The sequence below is a fragment of the Ornithorhynchus anatinus genome, chromosome 17 (assembly GCF_004115215.2).
Source record: "Ornithorhynchus anatinus isolate Pmale09 chromosome 17, mOrnAna1.pri.v4, whole genome shotgun sequence".
Lineage (NCBI taxonomy): Eukaryota > Metazoa > Chordata > Mammalia > Monotremata > Ornithorhynchidae > Ornithorhynchus > Ornithorhynchus anatinus.
The window spans coordinates 33,523,356-33,545,964 of NC_041744.1; the positions used below are offsets into that span (position 1 = coordinate 33,523,356).

General features: G+C 47.6%; 2 protein-coding genes across 3 annotated transcripts in view; both read right to left on the reverse strand.

Moving 5' to 3' along the window:
- IMPG2 (interphotoreceptor matrix proteoglycan 2) overlaps positions 1 to 12,316 on the reverse strand; it is a 46,475-nt gene extending 34,159 nt beyond the window's left edge. The window contains exons 1-7 of the mRNA XM_039914439.1: positions 12,238 to 12,316; positions 11,041 to 11,067; positions 9,543 to 9,794; positions 7,075 to 7,241; positions 5,692 to 5,723; positions 790 to 833; positions 36 to 118 (exon numbers count right to left, since the gene is read on the reverse strand). Of these exons, the coding sequence (XP_039770373.1) occupies positions 36 to 118; positions 790 to 833; positions 5,692 to 5,723; positions 7,075 to 7,241; positions 9,543 to 9,794; positions 11,041 to 11,067; positions 12,238 to 12,316 (684 nt within the window). The remainder of the gene's footprint in view (positions 1 to 35; positions 119 to 789; positions 834 to 5,691; positions 5,724 to 7,074; positions 7,242 to 9,542; positions 9,795 to 11,040; positions 11,068 to 12,237) is intronic.
- A 3,924-nt stretch (positions 12,317 to 16,240) lies between these two features.
- The window catches only part of SENP7 (SUMO specific peptidase 7), a 59,879-nt gene continuing 53,510 nt past the window's right edge, over positions 16,241 to 22,609 (reverse strand). For both annotated transcript variants that reach the window (XM_039914473.1, XM_007657336.3), the window contains 4 exons: positions 22,532 to 22,575; positions 22,374 to 22,442; positions 20,676 to 20,826; positions 16,241 to 19,347 (listed from right to left, as the gene is read on the reverse strand). In XM_039914473.1, coding sequence (XP_039770407.1) covers positions 19,210 to 19,347; positions 20,676 to 20,826; positions 22,374 to 22,442; positions 22,532 to 22,575 — 402 coding nt within the window. In that variant the 3' untranslated portion in view covers positions 16,241 to 19,209. The remainder of the gene's footprint in view (positions 19,348 to 20,675; positions 20,827 to 22,373; positions 22,443 to 22,531; positions 22,576 to 22,609) is intronic.

The window sequence follows — 22,609 nt, forward strand, 5'->3', positions numbered from 1 at the left end:
ATCGATACAAGGGGGCAGCAGAGTAGAGTACTTACACTTTCATCTGTTCTCTCCAAACTGCGATCTGAGGCACCTTCGATGAAGACCTCTTCCGGAGGCGGGACAGCAGCCCAAGCATCTACGTGGACAGAGCAGAAAGAATCTCAGATTTGTAGAAAACATTGCCCTGCCTATACACTATTAGAGCATATTGAAGCTATCAGCCCTCCCATGGCCACATTCCACAAACACAAGGTGGCCTCGCAAATAGACACTGGCCCAAGCTCCTGGGAAGAAGGCATTATGCTATACCCTGGGCACGCAGTGCAGGTTGTGGGATGAATTCATCTTACCACACACAAATTTTGCGCAGGGAAAACTGGCTGGTAAGAGGTCTGTGCTTAGCTGCAAGGAGGGCTTACATCAAGCACGGTCAGTCAAGCTGACTGCGGGAAGGGAATGTGTCGGTTTCTCGTTATACTGTACTGACGCAAGTGCTTAATACAGTGCTTTGCACACAGTAAGCATAATAATAATAATAATAATGTTGGTATTTGTTAAGCGCTTACTATGTGCCGAGCACTGTTCTAAGCGCTGGGGTAGATACGGGGTCATAAGGTTGTCCCACGTGAGGCTCACAGTCTTAATCCCCATTTTACAGATGAGGGAACTGAAGCCCAGAGAAGTGAAGTGACTCGCCCACAGTCACACAGCTGACAAGTGGCAGAACCGGGATTCAATAAATACAACTTGAATGAACGCAAGATTGAAACCACGAGAAGGAGGAAGCAGAGAGATGCGAAAACACACCTCGCAATGTGGTGGCATCGCCGGCGGGAGTCGATGGACCAGCACTAGAGGAGAAATAGAGCAGTGGCGTTAAATGAGAGATCAGGAACAGGCTCTGCCATCACTGATCACAGAGTGGAACCTGCCTGGCCTGGCCTCCTGCTTGATTTAGCCAGATTGAATGTGCCAGATTGAACTTGAACAGATTGAACTCTGAGAGTTCCCAAATCGTCACGGTCTTTGGTCCAGATTTCAACCCAGTAAGGGAGTCACCAGAGCTGTTAGAAATGCAGGAATAGGAGAAGAGGGTCACCTAGTCATCGCCTTTATCCTTACTTTTAAAGAGGAAAAATACGTGACTCTTGGACATTCTAACTCTGAATTTGATGCAGAAGACCTCCAAGGTCCAGAGAGTTAAGAACATGTCTGCTAATTCTGTTGCACTGTACTCTCCCAAGTGTTTAGTAAAGTGCTCTAGGCACAGTAGGCACTCGAGAAATACGACTCATTGATTGACTGTTCTTTCAGAAGCCACAAGAAGGAAGAGAACCAGTTGGTCACAAGAGACTATTTAGGCTTTTTTGGAAAGATGCTCCTCTTGACAGCTATGGACTTTTCTCTCCAATAATTGTCTCCATACCAGCACTGTATTCTCACATCCAACTGCTCTGGTTAATGGGACTCAAAAATGCATGTATGCTCCATAAATGATCAGACAAAGAGCACGGGCTTGGGAGTCAGAGGACGTGGGTTCTAATCCCGGCTCTGCCACTTGTCTGTTGTGTGACCTTGGGCAAGCCACTTAACTTCTCTGTGCCTCAGTTACCTCATCTGTAAAACATGGGTTAAGGCTGTGAGCCCCAGTGTGGTAGAACCTGATTACTTTGTATCTACCCCAGCACTTAAAACAGTGCTTGGCACATAGTAAGCGCTTAACAAATACCATCATTACTATTATTATTCAAAAACACACACCATAATCTCAGTAAATTCTTCATTCAGGCACTCATCATTCATAATATACACCTTTAAAGGCTGCATATTTAAAACTGGAAGCAACCTGTTCAAACTGTCCAAAGGGGAAAAAAATTCTATTTCATTAAAAAATCCTTGAGCAATTAATTAACTGAGGACAATTACGGAATGGGTTACCATGTTCTTACTGATGATACTTTCAACAGAAAAATGGTACTGACTTCTAATCAATCACACAATCTACAGGTGTGAGGGCATTTTGATTAGCAGTCCTCCAATCCCGATTCTCTTCATCCATCCTGTAGTCAGTATGCACCCCAAGACTTTGATTCAGAAACTCTCTCCTGTGAATTTTAAAATGTTAATGTTTTTTTCTTTTTGGATTCCTAATCAACGCTCCTACCGAACGCTACCATCAAAGACTCTTTTTCTTAGTCCGTGAAGGGATTTCCAGATACAGCTCAGTGAAAACAAACAGAATGTCCAAAGGATATTCAGGAGGACTGCTGAATAATTGAAAAAATGAACAGGGTACAAAGTGCTGCACATGAAATGATCTTCAGCAACTGACCAATCTGGTATCAATTAACATCGAAAGTAATACAGGCTGCTCTGTCCACCAAAAACCAAATGGCTCCTATTTGAATATAGATCATCTCACCATCATCTTTGAGAGAGTATGAAGAACACTGAGGGACTTGCAAGAGGAATATAAAACAAGATCCCTGCCTTGGAGGAGTTACCGGTTTAAAGAAGGATGAATGACAAATAAGGAAACCATAGAGGTAAAGCCAGAAAGACCTCCTCACCCATTCCCCACTCTCTCTTCCTACTGATGACAAGTCTGTCTGGGATGCTGAAAGGGCACATGATTGCCTCCTTGGGTATTCAGGAAACGACTGAGTTGTCTTTGCCTTGGTCACTTTCTGTAGTCTCACGCCTGGGTTTGCCCTCTTCCACTGCCTTGAGCTCTGATTTACTCCTTTTGGCTCGATGGCACCCAATGCCCAGTGTCGATGATGAAAACCTCCACTGCCCCATTCTCCAGCAGCCCCGGAGTGGGCAAACCCACAGGTTAACATGAGGTTGGGCGTGAAGGAAAGCAGGGAAAATGAAAAGGCATTCCGTCTCTCCTGTTTTGGCTGGCTTTTCACGGGAATGGGTATTGGAGATATGGTCTGACTTTTTTTCAGGCAACATATAGTCTCTTCACTTTATGCTATAGAGGAAGAGAAAGAGCCTCGTGGGCAGGGACTGCGTCCCTTCCGTCTCCCCCCTCCCCACCACCACCCCAATCATCTTTCATCTACCACAGCACTTAGCATGGTGCTTAACACATTAGTGCTTAACAGATAGCACAGTTACTAGTATTAGAAGTAGAATACCTCTCTGCCTCTTTTAATTGGCTGAAGCAAGGGTGGCTCTAGGGGCTGGCTGGGCTCACCTTCTAGACTGTAAGCTCGCTGTCAGCAAGAAATGTGTCTGTTACTATACTGTACTCTTCCAAGTGCTCACCACAGTGCTCTGCACACTGTAAGTGCTCGATTGATAGCTGCAGTGGCTGAAGGGACGGTATGGCTCAGGGTGATGGGAAATGAATGAATGGGATTTTAGAAGGGCTTCAAGTGTGGGGAGAGCTGTGTTCTATCTGAGGTATGTCAGTTCAGATCAGTCCCTGGTTGAACCAGGCCAGGAATCCGTAGTCAATCACTCATATTTATTGAGCGTTTACTGGTTTAAGGGTTTTTCCCAATTGGTATTTGTTAAGCATTTACTATGTCAAATACTGCGCTAAGCCCTGGGGTAGGTATAAATGAATTAAATTGGACACAATCTCTATCCCGAATGGGGATCACAGTCTAAATAGGAGGGAGAACAGGAGAACTGAGACACAGAGAAATTAAGTGACCTGCTCAAGTTTACACAGCATGGATTTAGCAGCTCTGGGACTAGAACCCAAATCCTTCGATTTCCAGGCCCTTGCTCTTTCCACTGGGCCACACTGCTCCTCCACTGTACTAAGTGTTTGAGAGAGTACATTCATTCATTCAGCCAACTGTATTTATTGTGCACTTACTCTGTGCAGAACGCTGTACTGAGCGCTTGGAAAGTACAATTCAGCAACAAATAGGGACAATCCCTACCCAACAACAGGCTCATGCAGTTCAGGCCTGGGAGTCAGAAGGACCTGGGCTCTAATCCTGGCTCTGCCATCTGTCTGCTGCGTGACCTTGGGCAGGTCATTTCATTTCTCTGTGCCTCAAGTTCCCTCATCTGTAAAATGGGGATGAAGACTATGATTCCCATGTGGGACAGGGATTGTGTCCAACCTGACTAGCTTGTATCTACTGTTTAGAACAGTGCCTGGAACATAGTAATTGCTTGACTACCATAAAATTAAAAAAAAAAGGAGGGGGTGACAAGCCTTTTTCCTCTCTCTGACCGGTCAGGATGTCCAACAAGCTTTCAGTGCAGGCCAACTGCTTAGAACACTGAATCCACCCCGATGATGTATGACACACTGAACCAGCCTAGGGCAGAGTTCCCTTGGCCGTTTCTCTGTCTCTGGCAGGGAAACCTAGCCACTCATTGCTTCCCTGCCTACCCACAGGCTGAACTCCGTCCAAAATGTCAAGGTAGGTTTCCTGATTTTGGTCACCTCTCTTTGTCCCTCTTTTTCTTTCTCTCTCTATTCCTGGAGCACCAGGTCACCGAGAGCTGCATAACCACGGACACCTACGTTGCTACTGGTAAACCCAAAGAGTGAGTGATGAGGTAATATCACCCACGGTCCCAAAAAACTGGCAGAGATCAGACGCGCTTTGAGAACATGTTTACCCAACTTCAAAGAAGGAATACTACCCTCGGTCCCATAAAAGCAGCCAAGATCAGCTATGTTTACCCATGTTCAAAGCCAGTGTGTGGCTTAACCTCAGATGGCAGGCTCTCGGGACCAGATGGACACCCTGGACGGGCTTGGGACCCTAAACTGGGTATGCCAACACGGCCTGAGATAGCCCTCGGGCTTCATATTGAATGTAGACAAAATGAGTCTGTCCAAGAGGGCTAATGGGTACGGCACATGTCTGGGAGTCAGAAGGACCTGCGTTCTAATCCCGGCTCCGCCACTTGTCTGCTGTGTGACCTTGAACAAGTCATTTCACGTCTCTGGGTCTCAGTTCCCTCATCTGTAAAATGGGGATTAAGACTTTGAGCCCCCAACCTGATTAGACTGCATCTAGCCAGGTGCTTAGAACAGTGCCTGGCACGGAATGAGCACTTAAATACCATTAAAAAAGGGAGCTTGTTTGCCCTGGCCACAGACTCACAGGGAAGATAGTACAGTGCTCTGCACACAGTAAACGCTCAATAAATACGACTGATTGATTGATAAGTGGGTGCTATCATCTCTTCCTTTATTTAGCACTTAGACCAAACCAAGCACCTAGTACAAGCTCCCAAAAACAATAGTAATGATGGCATTTATTAAGCACTTACTATGTGCCAAGCACTCTACTAAGCACTGGGGTGGGTACAAACAAATTGGGTCGGACACAGTCCCCGTCCCACATGGGGCTCACGGTCTCAATCTCCATTTTACAGCTGAGGTAACAGGCACCGAGAAGTGAAGTGACTTGACCAAGGTCACCACCCAGGGAAGCTTCCATCTAAGTGCTCGGTCGAAGGAGTGGGGAATCGAAGTCCACGCTGGAGAGCACAGAGTGTTGCTCAGATCGACAGCGATGGGAGCGGCAGGCCGGGAACGGGGGAAGTTTTGAGCTGAGGAAAACATTAAAAAGAACAAAAACCAGCGGAACTCACCCACAGGCCCAACCACTGCAGGAGCTGGTGGGAGAAGAGAAGGCGGCAATTAGCACGGGCCAAGGAGCCAGATTGGAAGGTGTGTTTCTGTTGCATGGGGTAAACCGGGGGAAAATGATCACTCACCTGCTTGAGGTTTCCTTTGGGGAAGAGAGTTTCTGTGGAACAAGAAAGGAAGAAAAGAATGAAATAAAGGTTGGCCATTTTCACAGTAATTAAAGCAACAACCCAACTCCTAGAGATGACAATAATGATAATAGTAATTGTGGTATTTGTGGAGCACTCATCGTGTTCCTAGAACTACACTAAGTGCTGGGGTAAAATACAAGATATTCACAGATATTCAATCCTACATGGGGCTCACAGACTAAGTAGAAGGGAGAACAGGGACTGAATCACTAAGCACCGTACTATTTGCTTGGGAGAGTACAATGTGACAGTTGATATACCCTTTCCCTGCCCACAGATGCTTCCAGTTGCTTTTAATAGTTTCCTTGATTTTAGACTTACTGTGCCGATGCTGAGGCTTCTAAAGCAAAAATGGCAAGATCTAAAGCCTGACAAATAAATACAAATTTAAAAAAACAGAAGGAATAGAGGTAATCCATTTCTCATTTGGTTGAGGGGGGTTAATTCTACTTGATTGGCTTTCGGCTTAAATCTCAGCAGGAGGCAGTCAGATGATCCTCTAATCCTCTCATGGCAAGATGCACCCAAGATAACCCTTCCTGGGATATCATCACCAATGGGGTCTTAAATCTGTTTTTTTTTCTTGTTGTTTTTTTAACAAGACAAGGTTTATGTGCCACAAAGCCCTCATTCCACATTAGTTTGCCGAGGGTGTTTGTTTTGAGTATAGAAACGTGTACCAGGCTGTAAGCGTTAGGTCTAGGAGCTGAAAATCAAAATAAGGGATAACATCATCTCGGAAACTGTGAGCTCGCTGCTGGGAAACCACGACTTGGAAATTGGATTAACTAATTGGTCTTTCTTGTAAACAGCTCTATTCCTAAAAATATACACCCGAGTGTTGCCTCTTACTGTACCCTGTGTGAGGTTGCCTTCCGATTCAGAAGCCCCGAAAGCCTTCTAAAGATGACGGGTTAATTCTGGGCTTCCAGGAACCACGACCTCATGTGTATGTGCTATTCGGGTAGCCCGGGCCAGGGCTCAGTTCGACAGGTCGGACTTGTAAAAGGTGTGGACGGACACGTCTGTTGTTACGCTGACCTGAAATAGTTGGTAGTACTCCCGGCAAGGCAACCGAAGAACTTCTTGCCAAGTAGCGATGCCGTCACTAAGTAGCCAGCTGATCTGTGGTAGCCATATGATGGATGGAAAGACTGAGATACAATACTTAAGCGGCTTGTTTATGGTCCCGGTTCTCCCTCGGGAACGAATTCCAAGTTGCCAAGCCAAGACAGTTTGATACACTGTACTCTCCCAAATATGTCGTACAGTGCTCAGTACACAGTAAGCTCTCAATAAATACGACTGCTTCTCACTTACCTTCATAATGAGGTTCTGGTGCTCCTCCGACCGACTGAAGTTGCTGCCTATTTCGAAGACGCTCGTATTCCCGTCCTCGCACAGCTTCATCCAGGTCCAATACTCTTCGCGTTCCGGAAGTCGGTCCCAAAAGATCTTAAAGGCTTCCCAGACAGCTTCCTGGCACACTGGAAAGCAGGAAATTAGGGGATCGGGTGGGGGAGAGATTACCAAAGGGTAAAGATTCCCCATTCCTGCTTTTCCTCTAGAGCCGGCACAGGTCAAGGGGAGGAGGAGGAGGATTCTAAAAGATCGATCAATCGCATTTATTGAGGGCTTACTGGGAGCAGAGCTCTGTACTAAGCACCGGGGAGAGTACAACAGAGTTGGTAGACACATTCTTTGCCCAGGACGAGCTTAAAGTCTAGAAAGAGCTTAGAGTCTAAAGGGCACACTGCTTTGATTCAGATCAACAGTACCTTCACAGGCCCCTGGAAGCTCCAGCCAACATCTGAACTGAGATCTATGATTCCAGTTTTTGTTTCTGGGATTGAAATGGAATTTTGAGAATGATGAGAGTTTGGACAGGGACCGTCAACAAACTCAAAACTATTTCAACCCAAAGAAACCCAAAGGGTGATCACAGACCATTTATCTTAACGGCGGGCCCGGAGCGGTGTGTAGCTAAAGGAGATGTCTGCTGCTGGAATCTCCCGTAACCCCCCTGACTTCCATCCTAGTCCTAAAATCTCAATCTCTGTCTCTCAATCTCATTTTCATTCTCTGTCTCTCTCAACCTCATTCTCTCTGTGTGTGTCTCATCCTCTCTTTCCTTCTTCAGAGGAGGGCACCCTGATGTCTGATGATTGCCCCCTCTGGCCACACCTCCACTCTCCAAATGAAAAGGAATATGAAAGCAATGTTGAGGCCAATCAGTTTGAGTCTCTTGGCAATCTGTCACTCCATCCTTCTCTTGCCTCCTCCTGCAGTCCCCGCCAGCCAATTCTGGGACCTTGTCCAAAAGCTCAATCTGCTAACATTCAATTTCCTCCAACCACAGGCCAAGTCTTTACAGCCAGAGTGAAGCAGAGAATTGAGGAAATTATCAAGTTAATTCCCAATTCCATTTCATTCCGGGCTGAATTACTCCCAAATTGTCTGTCTAGTCCAATCCATCCTCTCTCTTTCTCTCTCTCACATCCCTCCTCCCACCCACCTTCCACATATAAGAACATCACCAATCGAACAGTGGTACACATTGAGCACCATGCAGAGCACCGTATTCAGTGCGTGGGAGGGAAAAACCAATGACCACGTCTCAAAAATTTGGTCAAGGCCATTGGAAAAAGAATGAAATGTGCTCACCTGGGAGAAATTTAGACTCCACAGAGCACAGTTTCTGGATTGGACTTTTATATTTGCGGGAGAAAAATAAACAATACGCACTTCTCTAGAAGCTTGTTGTGGGCAGGGAACATGTCTACCAACTCTGTTAGACTGTACTCTCCAAAGCATTTAAGTACAGCGCTTTGCCCACAGTAAGCGCTCAATAAATATGATCGATTGACTTTTAATGGAACGCAATGAGGCTTCCTTGTAGATACGTAGCACGGCTGAGCCAGTCCTGCTATTCCCAGACCAGAGAGTCCGGGAAGTTGGGAATTTGCCAGCTAGTGAGACCGATCGATTCCTTCAGCATAGCGTTGTGGGGGACTGATACGTATGGCCTTAGTAATAATAATAATAATGTTGGTATTTGTTAAGCACTTGCTATGTGCAAAGCACTGTTCTAAGTGCTGGGGGGGGATACGAGGTGATCAGGTTGTTCCTCGCGGGGCTCACAGTCTTCATCCCCATTTTACAGATGAGATAACTGAGGCCCAGAGAAGTGAAGTGACTTGCCCAAAGTCACATAGCTGACAAGTGGAGGAGCCAGAATTAGAACCCATGACTCCCAAACCTGTGCTCTTTCCACTAAGCCACGCTGCTTCTCTAATCATTTTCAAAATGGGCTGGCCATTCAGAATGTGATGACTCATCAGCAAAACTTCTTTATTTTAAAGAACCATCCATCCCTAAAGGAAGATTAATGAAATACTGTTCTCATGAAGTTGGGTTTTTTTGAAATGGCATTTGTTCAGTGCATACTATGTACCAGACATTGTTCTAAGCGCTAGGGTAGATACAAACTAATCAAGTCAATGTTCCCCGTGGGCCTCTCGGTTTTTATGCCCATTTTAAAGATGAGGAAACTGAGGCATAGAGAAGTGAAATCACTAGCACAAGGACCCGCAAGCCCATGCTCCATCCACTAGGCCACACGGTTTCCAAATCAATTCCAAGAGGGAGTATGACAGGAGTTCTCCACCCTGCATACGATACCGGGGTGAGTTCTCCTTTCCCCACAGTCGCCATCTTGGCTAGCTGAGGTGGAAGGCGGAGATGAGGCTCTGGAGCCTCCTGTCCGGCCCTCGATGACGCTCACTTACCTCGGACTTTGAAATAGTTTAAGTGGTTGGCGGTGGCCTTTGGGACGCTCTCCCCGGGGCAAATTCTGACTCCAAGAGGCAACGGGGCAGACCTCTTCCTCCGAGGCAACGGGCGTGTCCCGGCTTCTCGGAAATCCAGAGGCTGCTCCTCCCCGGCCGGCCGAGGAAGGGTGGTGGAGGCCCGGCCCGGGCCGACGGGCGGCGATGGGGTGCCGGGTGCCCGGGTCTTGTCCGCGGCAAGGTAGGCTGGGGCTACAAAGCAAACGTCGCATGCAAGCCTTTCTGCCGCGGGGGCGAGGCCGCTAATAATAATCGCGGCACTCGTTAAGTTCTTACTATGTACCAGCCATTCGACAAAGCACCAGGGTGGATACAAGCAAATCGGGTTCATTCATTTATTCCATCGTATCTATTAGGCGCATACTGTGTGCAGAGCACTGGATTAAGCGCTCGGGAAAGCACAATACAACAGTAAACCATGACAGTCCCTGCCCGTAACGAGCTCGCAGTCTAGAGGTGGGACACAGTCCCTGTCCCACCTGGGGCGCATAGTCTCAATCCCCACTTTACAGATGAGGTCACTGAGGCCCAGAGAAGTGAAGGACTTGACCAAGGTCACACAGCAGACAAGTGGCAGAGGTAGGATTAGAACCCATGACCTGTGATTCCCAGGCCCCTGCTCTATCCACTACGCCAAGCCGTGCCGCTAAGGGACAGCCTCACAGACTGCACCACGACTGCAGTCTCGAGTTCGACTGCAATCCAGGGGAAAGGAAGTTTATGGGGAGGGGCGTGTTTCAGTGATTGTGCCCCACTGGGCTGAATTGATTCCAAATCTATTTGGGGCTATTGACTCTCGCCCAAGCTCCAAGTGGAAGTAGCAAGAAGGGGAAGAAAGAAGGACCTAACACTTTTTCGGCATTTAACTAGGAGCACAGTTAAAGAAAACACCTACCCCATGGTTAGGGAAGCAGCGCGGCTCAGTGGAAAGAGCACGGGCTTGGGAGTCAGAGGTCATGGGTTAGAATCCCGGCTCTGTCACTTGTCAGCTGTGTGACTGTGGGCAAGTCACTTAACTTCTCTGGGCCTCAGTTACCTCATCTGTAAAATGGGGATGAAGACTGTGAGCCTCACGTGGGACAACCTGATGACTCTGTATCTACCCCAGCGCTTAGAACAGTGCTCTGCACATAGTAAGTGCTTAACAAAGATCAACATTATTATTATTATTTGTTGTAAAGCCAGGGGAGTTGGGTTCTAATCCCAGTCCGACGTGTGTCCTTGGACAAGTCATTTTACTTCTCTGTGACTCTGTTTCCTCAACTGTAAAATGGAGATTAAACATCTGTTCCTCCTCCAACTTGAGTGCCTTGCGGGACCCCCCGATGAACTTGTTTTAAGTGCTTAGAACTGTGCTCGATACATAGTGAGCCCTTAAATATCATTTTTTTAAAAAAAGATTTCCTAATTCAGCTTGGGCCTGCACTGGGGCAGTAACCGGTGGAGTAATCAGATTCTTTGTTTCCTGAGGGGGATAGTGACAGAAATCCTTCATAACATAACCAGACTTTGGAAGACATCACCCCAGTGATATCCCTCTGATGTCCTTCCCTACAATCTTCTAGGTTTCATCTAGGTTCCCTGGATGGTTTACCTATATTGGAGCCAATTCTGATTTAGCTTGAATATGTCAAAGTTTCACTCACTCAATATCAGCAAGAATTTTGTCACAAAGTTGGTACTGATCTCAGAAAAAAACTTCTTGGATCTTTTCACAGATAAACCTGAACTTTATGGGACGGTAACCCCAGCTCTGCCGCTCGCCCGCTCTGTGACCTCAGACAAGCCACCTCACTTCTCTGCGGCCTCAGTTTCCTCAGTGTAAAATGGGGATTCAATAGCTCTTCTCCCTCCGACTTGCGAGCTTTAAGTTTCGTAGGAGACGACTATATCCAATCTGGTTATCTCGTATCCACCCCAGTGCTCGGTATAGTGCTTGGTACATAGTAGACGCTTAACAATGCCACAATCATTATCATTCAAATCCATTTTCTTGAAAAATAAATTCTAGGAGAAAATGGCTTCTCCAACAGACTTTAAGGCAGAAGCTTGGTTCATCTGTCAGAGGAATGACCACTTGAACTCCTTTCAATTACCCAATTAAAAAGACAAATTCGAAATACAAATTCTTTCTTCTACAAGACGGCTCAGCTTTCCATAATCATGAAGAAATACCTGGCTGCTGGCGATTTTTCTCTACCCAGAGCTCCAAAAGGGCACTGTTCCTTCCGATGAAATAACAACGATAACCACATTTATTAAAAAAAAAAAAAATTTTTCCACTTTCAAACCCAGTCCCAAGTTACAGTCTCTGAGCTAGAATAGCCAGTCCGGAAGGCACATGACCCAACCCTTGGATGAAAAAAAAGAAAAGCCCGGTGAGGAGGGCGCCCGCGGTGGGTGTCGATGAATTCCTAATGAAAGTAAACCAAAGGCAGTATTCCATCGAGGGGAAAAAAATGGTCACGAGGAACAGAATGTCATGGACCGGTATTCTACGTTTGTCCCGTGTTCATGGCTCTTTTGGTTAATTTCGATCGAAATGACTGGAAGAGATGCCCTCGGGCCTCCGGGATCAAGAGGAGAAGGGTGAGAGCAAGGAAGGAGGGATGGAAGGAAGGGCGGACGACATTACCTGTCAGTGTCGGGAGGTGCCTTTCCAGGAACACAAATATCAAAATCCCCAGCGAGGTCTTCCAAGGAAGAAGGGACATACTCGTCAGCGCCAACCGCCGAGGTAAGAGAGGGGTGGTGAAAGCAGTCCTTGGGCAGCTTCTGAAGCTGACCACCATGCAGGGATGGCCCGTCCTTAAAGAGCCAGATATTAGAAACCCCAGCCAATGCCGAAGGACGCCGGTTGCGGCAAGACCAGCACAGATTCGCTAAAACCAAAATGTCCCCCAGGGTGATTTCCTTGTCAATAGTCTCCTGCTTACAAGGGGCAGAGAGGGAGGGAGAGACAGAGAAAGAGACGCTTCTTTAGTTAGCAGATGGGGCGAAGAGTCTACTTTTTTTTTTTTGGCTTTAATCTGGCCCGCTAAGCTCTTTAATAACGTTCATCATGCAGCTAACAGGCTCTCCAGCCAGACGAGAACAACGCCCGTGAAATTAACCACCGGGTCTTCAGCCCTTTCCAACTGCGCTGGCCCAACTTGACCAACTCACTGTCCCGCCTGCCCTTTCGAATACCTCTGCTCGGGGCCTTTCTTCGATCCGTCTTTCCAAGACGCACTCGGGTTTTCAAACGTGCAAGCGGACACTAAGGAGCCCGAGAAGCAGGGTGGCCTAGGGGAAAGAGCACTAGCCTGGGAATCTGAGGTCCTGGGTTCTAATCCCGACTCCGCCACATGTCCGCTGAATGACCTCGGGTGAGTCACTGCACTTCTCTGTGCCTCAGTTACCTCATCTGTAAAATGGGGCTTAAATCCTATTCACTCCTACAGAGACGGCGAGCCCCATATGGGACAGGGACTGTGTTCAAACTGATTAACTTCTATCTACTCCAGTGCTTAGAACAGTGCTTGGCACATCGAAAAGCAGCATGACCTAGTGGATACAGCACGGGTCTGGGAGTCGGAAGGAGCTGGGTTCCGATCCTGACTCCACCACGTGTCTGCCGTGTGACCTTGGGCTTCATGTCCGTGTGCCTCAGTCACCTCATCTCTAAAATGGGGATTGTGAGCCCTATGTGGGACAGGGACTGTGTCCAAACTGATTACCTTGTATCAATCAATAAATCAATGGTATTTATTGAGCATTTTCTATTTGCTGCTCAGGGAAGCAACATGGCAGAGTGGCCCGAGCAGGGGCCTGAGAGTCAGAAGGTCATGGGTTCTAATGCCAGTTCCGTCACGTGTCTGCTATATGACCTTGGGCAAGTCATCTCACTTCTCTGTGCCTCAGTTATCTCATCTGTAAAATGGGGATTAAGACTGTGAGCCCTGTGTGGACAGGGACTGTGTCCAACCCGATTATCTTGTATCCACCCCAGTGTCTGGTGCATAGTAAGCACTTAACAAACACCATCATTATTATATTATGTGCAGAGCACTGAAATAAGGTCTTTATAATTTATAATGTATAATTTAATTTAAAGATATGTACTTAAGTGCTGCGGGGTTAGAGCAAATACTCAATGTCCAAAGGTCACAGTTAATAATAATGTTGGCATTTGTTAAGTGCTTACTACATGCCAAGCACTGTTCTAAGTGCTGGGGTAGATACAAGGTAATCAGGTTGGCCCACATAGGGCTCACATTCTTCATCCCCATTTGACAGATGAGATAACTGAGGCACAGAGAAGTTAAGTGACTTGCCCAAGGTCACACAGCTGACCAGGGGTGGAGTCGGTATCAGAACCCACGACCTCTGACTCCCAAGCCTGGGCTCTTTCCACTGAGCCATGCTGCTGTATCGACAATGCAGAAGGAAGAAGGAGCTGGGGAAAAGAGGGCTTGATTGGGGAAGGCCTCTTGGAGACAAATGTGACCTTAATACTCCACCCCGGAGCTTAATACAATGCCTGGCATATAGTAATTGCTTAAATGCCCTTAAAAAAGGCATTTAGGAAGAACCACAACAAACAACAAATAATCCCAGGTGGCTAGCCCCCCTTATCCCTGTGGGAACCGGGAGACTAGGCCTCGAGTCGCCCGTCAGCCTGCGTGAGGCTAACGTGGACAAAGACCACATGTGGACTTTGCAATTTGGCCCACCCCCCGGGGCCCCAACACCGCACACCGCCCCCCCGGCTCCGCTGTAGGACGACAGAGCGTCCCCGGCCCCGCACCAACCACTGACACCTTGGTCCTCGGACCCGACGTCTCCAGGCCGAGGCTCGTCGTTCCTTCGACGGGAGACTCCGTCGTCAGAGTTAACCCCCATCCTCAGCCCCACGGCGCTCACTTCCTTATCTGGAATCGATTTGTTTGTATTAATGTCCGCCTCCCCGTTTAGACTGTAAGTTCGTGGTGGGCAAGGGCCGCGTCTACCGACTCTGTTGTATTGTACTCTGTCGGCGCTCAACCGATACCCTTGATTATGACTGGTTAGCCGCCTTGAAGCAGTGTGGCCTAGTGGAAAGAGCAAAGGCTTTGGAGTCAGGGGACCTAAATTCTATTCCCGGCTCTGCCACTTGTCTGCCGTGTGGCCTTGAGCGAATCACTTCACTTCTCCGAGCCTCAGTTACCTCATCTGTAAAATGCGGTTAGTCCCATGTGAAACAGGGACTGTGTCCAACACAATTATCTTGTATCTAGCCCAGTAGTTAGTACAGTGTCTGGCACATAATAATGATAATGGCATTTGTTAAGCGCTTACTATGTGCCAAACACTGTCCTAAACGCTGGGGTAGAGTAATCGGGTTGTCCCATGTGGTGCTCACAGTCTCAATCCCCGTTTTACAGATGAGGTAACCGAGGCCCAGAGAAGTGAAGCGACTTGCCTAAAGCCGCACAGCTGACAGGCGGCGGAGCCGGGGTGAGAAACCCCGACCTCCGACTCCCGAGCCCGTGCTCTTGTGAAATGGGGATTAAGTCTGTGAGCCCCATGTGGGACGTGGACTCTGTCCAGCCTGATTAGTTCTCTCCCCAACCTTCAAAATTTTATTAAAAGCCTATCTCCTCCAAGAGGTCTTCCCTGACTGAGCCCTCATTTCCTCTTCACCCTCTCCCTCCTGCGTCACCCTTGCAATTGAGTCTGCACCTTTCATTCATCCCTCCCTCGGCACTTATATACATAGCCGCTATTCATTTCTTGATATTAATGCCTGCCTCTCCCTCTGGTCTGTAAAATGGCTGTGGGCAGGGAGCGTGTCTATCAACTCTGTTATACTGTACTCTCCCAAGCTCCAGTGCTCTGCATATGGTAAGCACTCAATCAATACCATTTATCGATTGATTGATTGGCAGAGAAGAGGTATCGCAGACCCAGTGGTGGAATCGGCTTCCAGCTTAGCTCCACAATCTGATGTGAGACAGGAGAAGGAGACGGGAATACAGCAGAAGAGAAGTTAAATCACCGGATACCTACCGGGTATAAAGCACTGTCCTAGGTGCTTGGGAGCTTGCAGATTACGATGGAGTCTCCCGTCGAAAACAAAAATGAGCTTCAGTCCTCATAGGAGATTTGGGGATTGAGAACCTGGGTAAAAAAAATTCATTACAACACAAGAGATGTATCTTCAAATGCTTTATCTGCCCCTCCCTTCCCCACCTCTCTTTTTCCCTTTCCTCCTCTTCTTTCTTTCCTCCTCTCCCCAAATTTCCCCTCCTGTTCATCCCTCACCTCCTCCAAGCTCCAACCTGATTTTGAACCCTTGTGCTCCAAATGAGAAGTATGGCCCCCTTGGTTGGAACTGGGATTCTCCCCTTCATGTTGACTGAGGGATATTTCCCAGTGTCCTAGGAATTTAAAAGAAAGCACTGATGGACCAGAGTTCTCATCTGATCCCTGCAATTTAAGGCCTGCTAAAAAATCCTTCTGATCCCAAAATGAACCAGATACTCAATCTGCAACAGGAGACTAAATCACTCCCTGGTTGGCTCCCTTTAAAGCCCCCCTTGAAATACGACAGTTGCATACCACTTCCCAACAGAGAATTTCAACCTTTGGGGAAAAACAAAAAACAATCCAATTTATAAATTTTGGAAAGATGTTTAATAACGACTACATTTACTCTTAAAACACACTCATTCCCCCAGCATTTTGGAAGAAAGATCTTATGAAACAGTTTTCGGGGAAAAAAAAATGAGAGTTGTAACTCTGAGAGTGGACAAATAATGAAGTTTGAAGAGCACAAGCGGTTTCAACCTTTCAGCTGCTGTATCCAAATAGAGCGAGTCTTTTTCAAGAAGCATTTTTCCATTCAACTGAGATTTGTGATAATTACTGAATTCACAATTCAGAGACAAAAATATTTCACATACAAAGATATAAAAAGGATCAAATAGCGAAAAGGCTAGATTTGATTAGAGCTTTAAAATGGCGCTCAACTCACATTTCTTTGAAATCTAGCGGTTGGCCCTTGGTTTTATCTTTAGACTGCGAGCCCTCTTTGGGACAGGAACTGTGACCAAGCGGAGCACCTCGCCTCAACTCCGTTTAGCACAGTGCTTGGCACGTCTTAAGTGCTTTAATCAATATCGTCATTAAGTAAAACCACACTGCAAAATAATTCTAAAGTGAGCGATTAAAAGAGCACTCTTTCCCAAAAGTATATTTGGAATCCCAGAGGAGAACAGAGCTGTGTCCTCCAAACATGCCCAGATATCCATTTTCATAAAGTGCACTGAATGGAAATGGTTCAGCAATCCTTAATCCACATAATCCCAGCAATATCCCAGGATAGATCAGTATAAAATTTGCCTGAATATCTTCTGCCGGATGACGCCAAGTGAAAAATGTGCCACTGTACATTTACTCTACATTTACAAATAAATAGAGGAGAGACGGACTGAAAATTACATGTTGGATTCCTACAGGCCAAGAACCAAACGTGTGTAATTCACTGGGGTTTTTTAAAGCAACTAAGATCAATGGTACCTTCTACATTTTATACATACACATGGGTATGAGCAGTGTGAACTCACTGATGTGCATGAATATGAATGAACATATATATGGGGGTGTGTGGGGGAGGGAGAGAAAGAGAGAGAGAGACAGAGAAAGGACTAGTAAGCCAAAGAAGGTCGTTCCAAAAATTCCAGACTTTGGTTTTGCAAATCGGTAAGGAAAAATAAAATTATGGTGTTGGGAAGTGTGGGAGGGGGGAAGGTGGGAAAGAGGTAACTCCATTTATTTCAGCTTTCTTCCCTGCTTCACCTACTGAAAAATGTATGAACTTCTGCACCCTTCTTGTGCTGAATGGAAACGGAAAACCCCGACTAGGAGCAGGGTGAGGATACCTCTTGCCACTCAAAACGCTGACGTGGTGAAGAGGATCAATGGGCCCCACAGCTCACCTTCCATCACGATTCCCTCTTTCCTACTGTCCAGGAGTAAATGCCTCATAAGGCATTCTGGGGGCTTCCAACAACAGCCGAATCACATGATACGACCGGGTCAGGGACCTTGACTAGGGCCTTATACCACAGCCATGTTTCCGTTCCAGAAGCGGCCCGATGTGATGGTCAAATCCCAGGGGGACGTGGAAGTCGCCCTGTAAATCCCTCCCTGGCCCTTCCCCTGCATCTATCCGTTCCCCGTCCCCACCGTCTCCTGTCTCCGCTGATTTTTCTGACACCTCCTCCCTCCACTCTGAGCTCAGAACCCTCTCTCTTCTCTCCCCCGGTCCCTCCACCATCTCCCACGCTTCACTATTTTCATTTTCTCTTTTTCAACTAAGCGTAGCGGGGGCAGCATGAGAGGGGAACGGGACCTCATCTCTCCCATCCTGGTCCATCCCGGGACCTTTGGCCGGGGCAGAGAGATGGCTACAGCGGGAAGGAGAGTAGAGGTAGGGTGGCGAGTGGGAAGGGGGTGCTGGAGAGATCGGGGGAAAGGGGGCTCAGCCGTGACGACGGCAGCTCCAGAGAGAAATGCAGCCCCCTGCCCGTCCCCCACCCCACAACTTTCTCTGGCCCTGGCCCGATTTTTCCCCCGATTCCCTCAGCTTTGGCCAGGGGTTGGAAGTGGGGCTACAAGGGGCAAGGTATGTGTGTAGGGGGGTAGATATGCAGGGGGCTCACCGACACTAAGAGCAGCCTGGGAGGGATCTGAGGTGCCCCTCTCCAACCAGGCCCCGACGTGTTCCTTTCTCCATGGCTCTGGCCGGGCTGAGGTGGTGGTGGTACAGCTGAGGAAAGGGAGGAAGGGAGGGAAGGCGACAGTGGGCTCATAGCCCCAGCTGCTGGTGAGTTACTTTAAAATAAAAAGCAAGAGTGAGGGGAGAGGGGACAAATCTAGAGTGGGAGGGGGCAAGTCTGGGGTGTGAGGAGTGGCCGAGGGACAGGAAAGCTACTGGGAACAGAGGGAGAGAGGGAGGGAGGGCATGGCGGGAAGGGGCCAGAGAGGGACCTGACTTACCCGGCGCAACTGGACGGAAGGATAGGGGTGGGGGGTTTACGGATGCTGGGATAAATCAGCAAATAGCGCGGGACGTATCCCCAGGTGGCCCGAACTGTGGGACGGTGGGGAACCTGGGGCCAGCCCACGGACTCGAAATACACAGTATTCATACTGGAAGAACGGGACGACGATACGGGGTGACCACCCGTCGGCAAACGGGACCGACATCGCTGTGGGCCCCGCGGGAGCGACTCTCTTCCCACGGCTCGGACTCCGCTCTCGGAATCGCGGACGGGATCGGAGCGCCTTCTTCCGTCGCCTCGGAAAACCTTGTCACATTCCCTCTACCGGTGGGTTGCTCGGACGTCAAGTTCGTAGTCCGTTTTAAATTACATACTTACATGGTCTATCTACAGTTTTGCCACTCAAGTCAAACAGTTTGAATAATGAGTCATGGACAGGTTGGCTAATTTGGCCCAAATTTACAAAACGGCTACGGGGAGTTTTCTTCCTAGCCCGCCAGGTAACCCAAGTGCCGGTAAGCGGCTTTCCGGTAATCCCGTTCCACAACATCTGTGCCGTGTCTGCCAGGGGAGACGAATTAGCTTCCGCTACCCTTCTGTTGCTGGAAACGAAGCTTCAGGATCAGCTCCCGAATCTCTTCCCGCTTGTTCCTGACCACCTGACGAGGAAACCATCTCTCCAAGTGCATTGGCAGCTCGAAATTAACAACAGGATCCTAAGGACAGGAAAGGAGGCAGGTGACCGAGTTGCTCTTCAAAACCACTTCGATTTTTTTATAAAAACCTTCAGCTAGGCCCACCATTATCAGTGAGAGAAAGGTAAGGAGGACAGATGATCTGCCGAGAGGGAGAAGTAAACATGTAAAAGGGGCTGTAGAAAACGGACAAATAAGTTGCATCTGAGGCGACTTCCTGTACCGTCCAATCGGCCCATCTTTGGAAATCTGTTTTAGGGAAGCGGTATGCCCTGGTGGAAAGACCACGGACCTGGGTCCTAATCCTGGCTCCGCCACGTGCCTGCCGTGTGACTTCGGGTTCACTTCTCTGGGCCTCAGTTCCCTCATCTGTAAAATGGGGATTAAGACTGAGAGCCCCATGGGGGATTCGGACACTTCCAACCTGATTAGCTTACATCTTCCCAGCGCTTAGCACCGTGCCTGGCACACAGTATAGCATCTAACAAATCCCATTAAAAAAATAAAAATAACTCCCTGTGACCAATTCTCCTGGGGACTAAAGTTCTCCTTGACATTGAGCTTGGCGCCCCTGGGTGATGCAGAAAGTCTCACGGGGAAGGAGCAGGGGAGGTCTGAGGCAGAAATCTACCCAGAGGCTCTGCTGCCGACGCTTTCCAAGATGCCTGGTTTCATCGGGAAGAAGTGGGTTCAGCAAGATCATTTTTAGCACTTTCTAAGTTTAAAATTTCAGCTGTAACTGTAACCCGGCTCTTGAGCCAGCCCACGGAAGCTCCCGGGCCTCCTGTGGGGCTCAAGGTTAGTCTAGACAGTCAGCTCCTTGTGGGCGGGGAACATGTCTACCAAGCCCGTGGGACTGTACTCTCCCACTGGGTCGGAACAGTGCTCTGCGCACGATAAGGGCACCGACTGATGGAGTGAGCGAGTCTGGCTCACCTCTGTGGGGGCCGGGGGCAAGACCACACGCGGGCGGCTGTCTCCACACACACAAACCCACCCACGCTGCTGCCATTTTGGGCGCTGGGGACAACCACGCAGGTGCAAAATTAGTACACGGTAAGCTCTCAATAAACACGATCAAATGAATCAACTGGCTTACAGTGGACATGAGAGGGAGAACGGCCTCAACCCTCAAGACCTGGGCCCAGATCCGCTTTGTAACTTGACTAAATGGCTTCCTCGGGAAAGAGGTTAGCAAATTCGATGGGCTGCCTACAGTCGGAGAAACTGCTGGGAAAGCTGTGCTGAAAGAAATGCCTGGCTTCACTGCAGCTCCAAGCCGGGTTACCGGACTATAGGGAAAAACAAAACGAACAGGAAAAAGAACCCAGCTTTTCATTTTCTAATACCTTGAAGAAGCTTTCGACATACTGGAGGAGATACAGTCCACAGTCGCTGCTGTTATCTTGTTTAGGAACTTTTGGGCAGAAGTCCACCATGGTGCTTTTGTTGAATTCACGATGCGTTTTCCATTTCACTTCCCATTCTACTTCCAAGTATCTGAAACCAAAAGGAGAGAAGAATTAATCCCTTTTTTTTTTTTTTTTTTTTTTACAGCCCAGAGCAAGAACAGCATTGGTTTTGGAATTTATTTTCTCCTTTAAAAAGTCCAAAGAAACCAATCCTGAAGAAGCTGTGCTGCTCTGTCCTGCGTATTCTGTGTCACGCACTAATCTTCTCTAGGAGGAGCCCTTTCAAAGAAGACATCTTTAGTATTTTAGAGGAAACTTCAAGACTAGTTTCCAGGGAATCCAGGGGCGCAGATTTGAAGTTATTATACAAGAGTGGGAATAATAAACCCCAGTTTTTCATTGCACTTCACTGTGGAGCGATAAATGGAACCCAAGAGTCCTCTCCTTTAATAATTACAACAATTACAGCAGTTGTTGAGCGCTCGCTATTTGCCAAGCGCTATTTGCTAAGTGCTCGGATAGATGCCTGATAATCAGGGAGGACTCAGTCCCTATCCAAGATGGAGCTCACAGTCTCAATAGGACAGTGAACAGGGAGAACATTTTGCAGATGAGATAACAAAGGCACAGAGAAGTTAAGCGATTTGGCCCAGATCACTCAGCAGGCACTTGGTGGAGTCGGGATAAAAACCCAGAACCTCTGCCTCCCATGCCCGTGCTCTTTCCACTAGGCCTCTCTGTTTCTCCAGTCCTAGATTCGGCCTTCTTTCCACCAGGGTCTGGACCATGTGGAGGGGGTTGGTTGTAAGAGGAAACCTGATTGCCTTCAGTCACACATCTCCTGCCTCTGAATAAAGTTCGGGTGCAGACAGTTCTCCTATAACATGTGTTTTCGCAATATGTTTTGGATAGAACACTGTGGAAGAAATGAGAGAACTTTAATTCAATAACAGGCATCTGTCTGGAGAAGTCTAATCCCGGCTCCGGCACTTGCCTGCTGTGTGACTTTGGGCAAGTCACTTAACTTCTCTGAGCCACAGTTTTCTCATCTGTAAAATGAAGATTCAATACCCATTGCCCCCTCCCTACATAGACAGTGAACCCCATGAGGTTAGGGCCCGTGTCCAACCTGATTAACTACCCCAGCACTTAGAACAGTGCTGGACACATAGTAAGTGCTTAACAAACATCATCATTATTATTATTACTTATAATTAAGTCAGAGTTGGGCATGTAGGCAGTTGCGGCCAAAGCGCATACGGTCTACCGCGCTTCTGATCAACGGTGCACCTTAAAGTGGATTCGACAGGAAAATGTTATCAGAACTGACTGTATTCAGGTATCAGTCAATCAATACTATTTAATGCACGCTTACTTCGTGCAGAGCACTATACTGATGCTTGGGAGAGCACAAGATAACCGACCTGGGAGACACGCTCCCCTCCCACAATGATTTCAATTTCTCTTTTTGCTCATTAAGTGTAGCCCCTAGGTATTTGCAATCAACAATATTAAGTTGCCATTCTCATCCTCACAAGATGCCTGACATGATTTTAACACCAGGTCGTAATGAAGTTTTCGGCATTCAGAATTTTGTCTAAAAACAATTGGACAACAGAAAAAATATTTACTCACTCCCTCAAAATATGAACAGTATTCTGTACTGAACTTGCTTTCAAAGAATCCAATATAAGAATGCACGGCCTTTGGGGAAAAAAAAGAAAACCATTAATTAGACTGTGTATCTCAGTCTTAAAATGAAACTGTTCGCATTACCGAAACCACATACGTACCTTTTACAGTGTGTTTTGGCTTCAGATTTATTCTTCATTGTGCTCTGAAAAACGTTACAGATTTATTTTTATAAATAT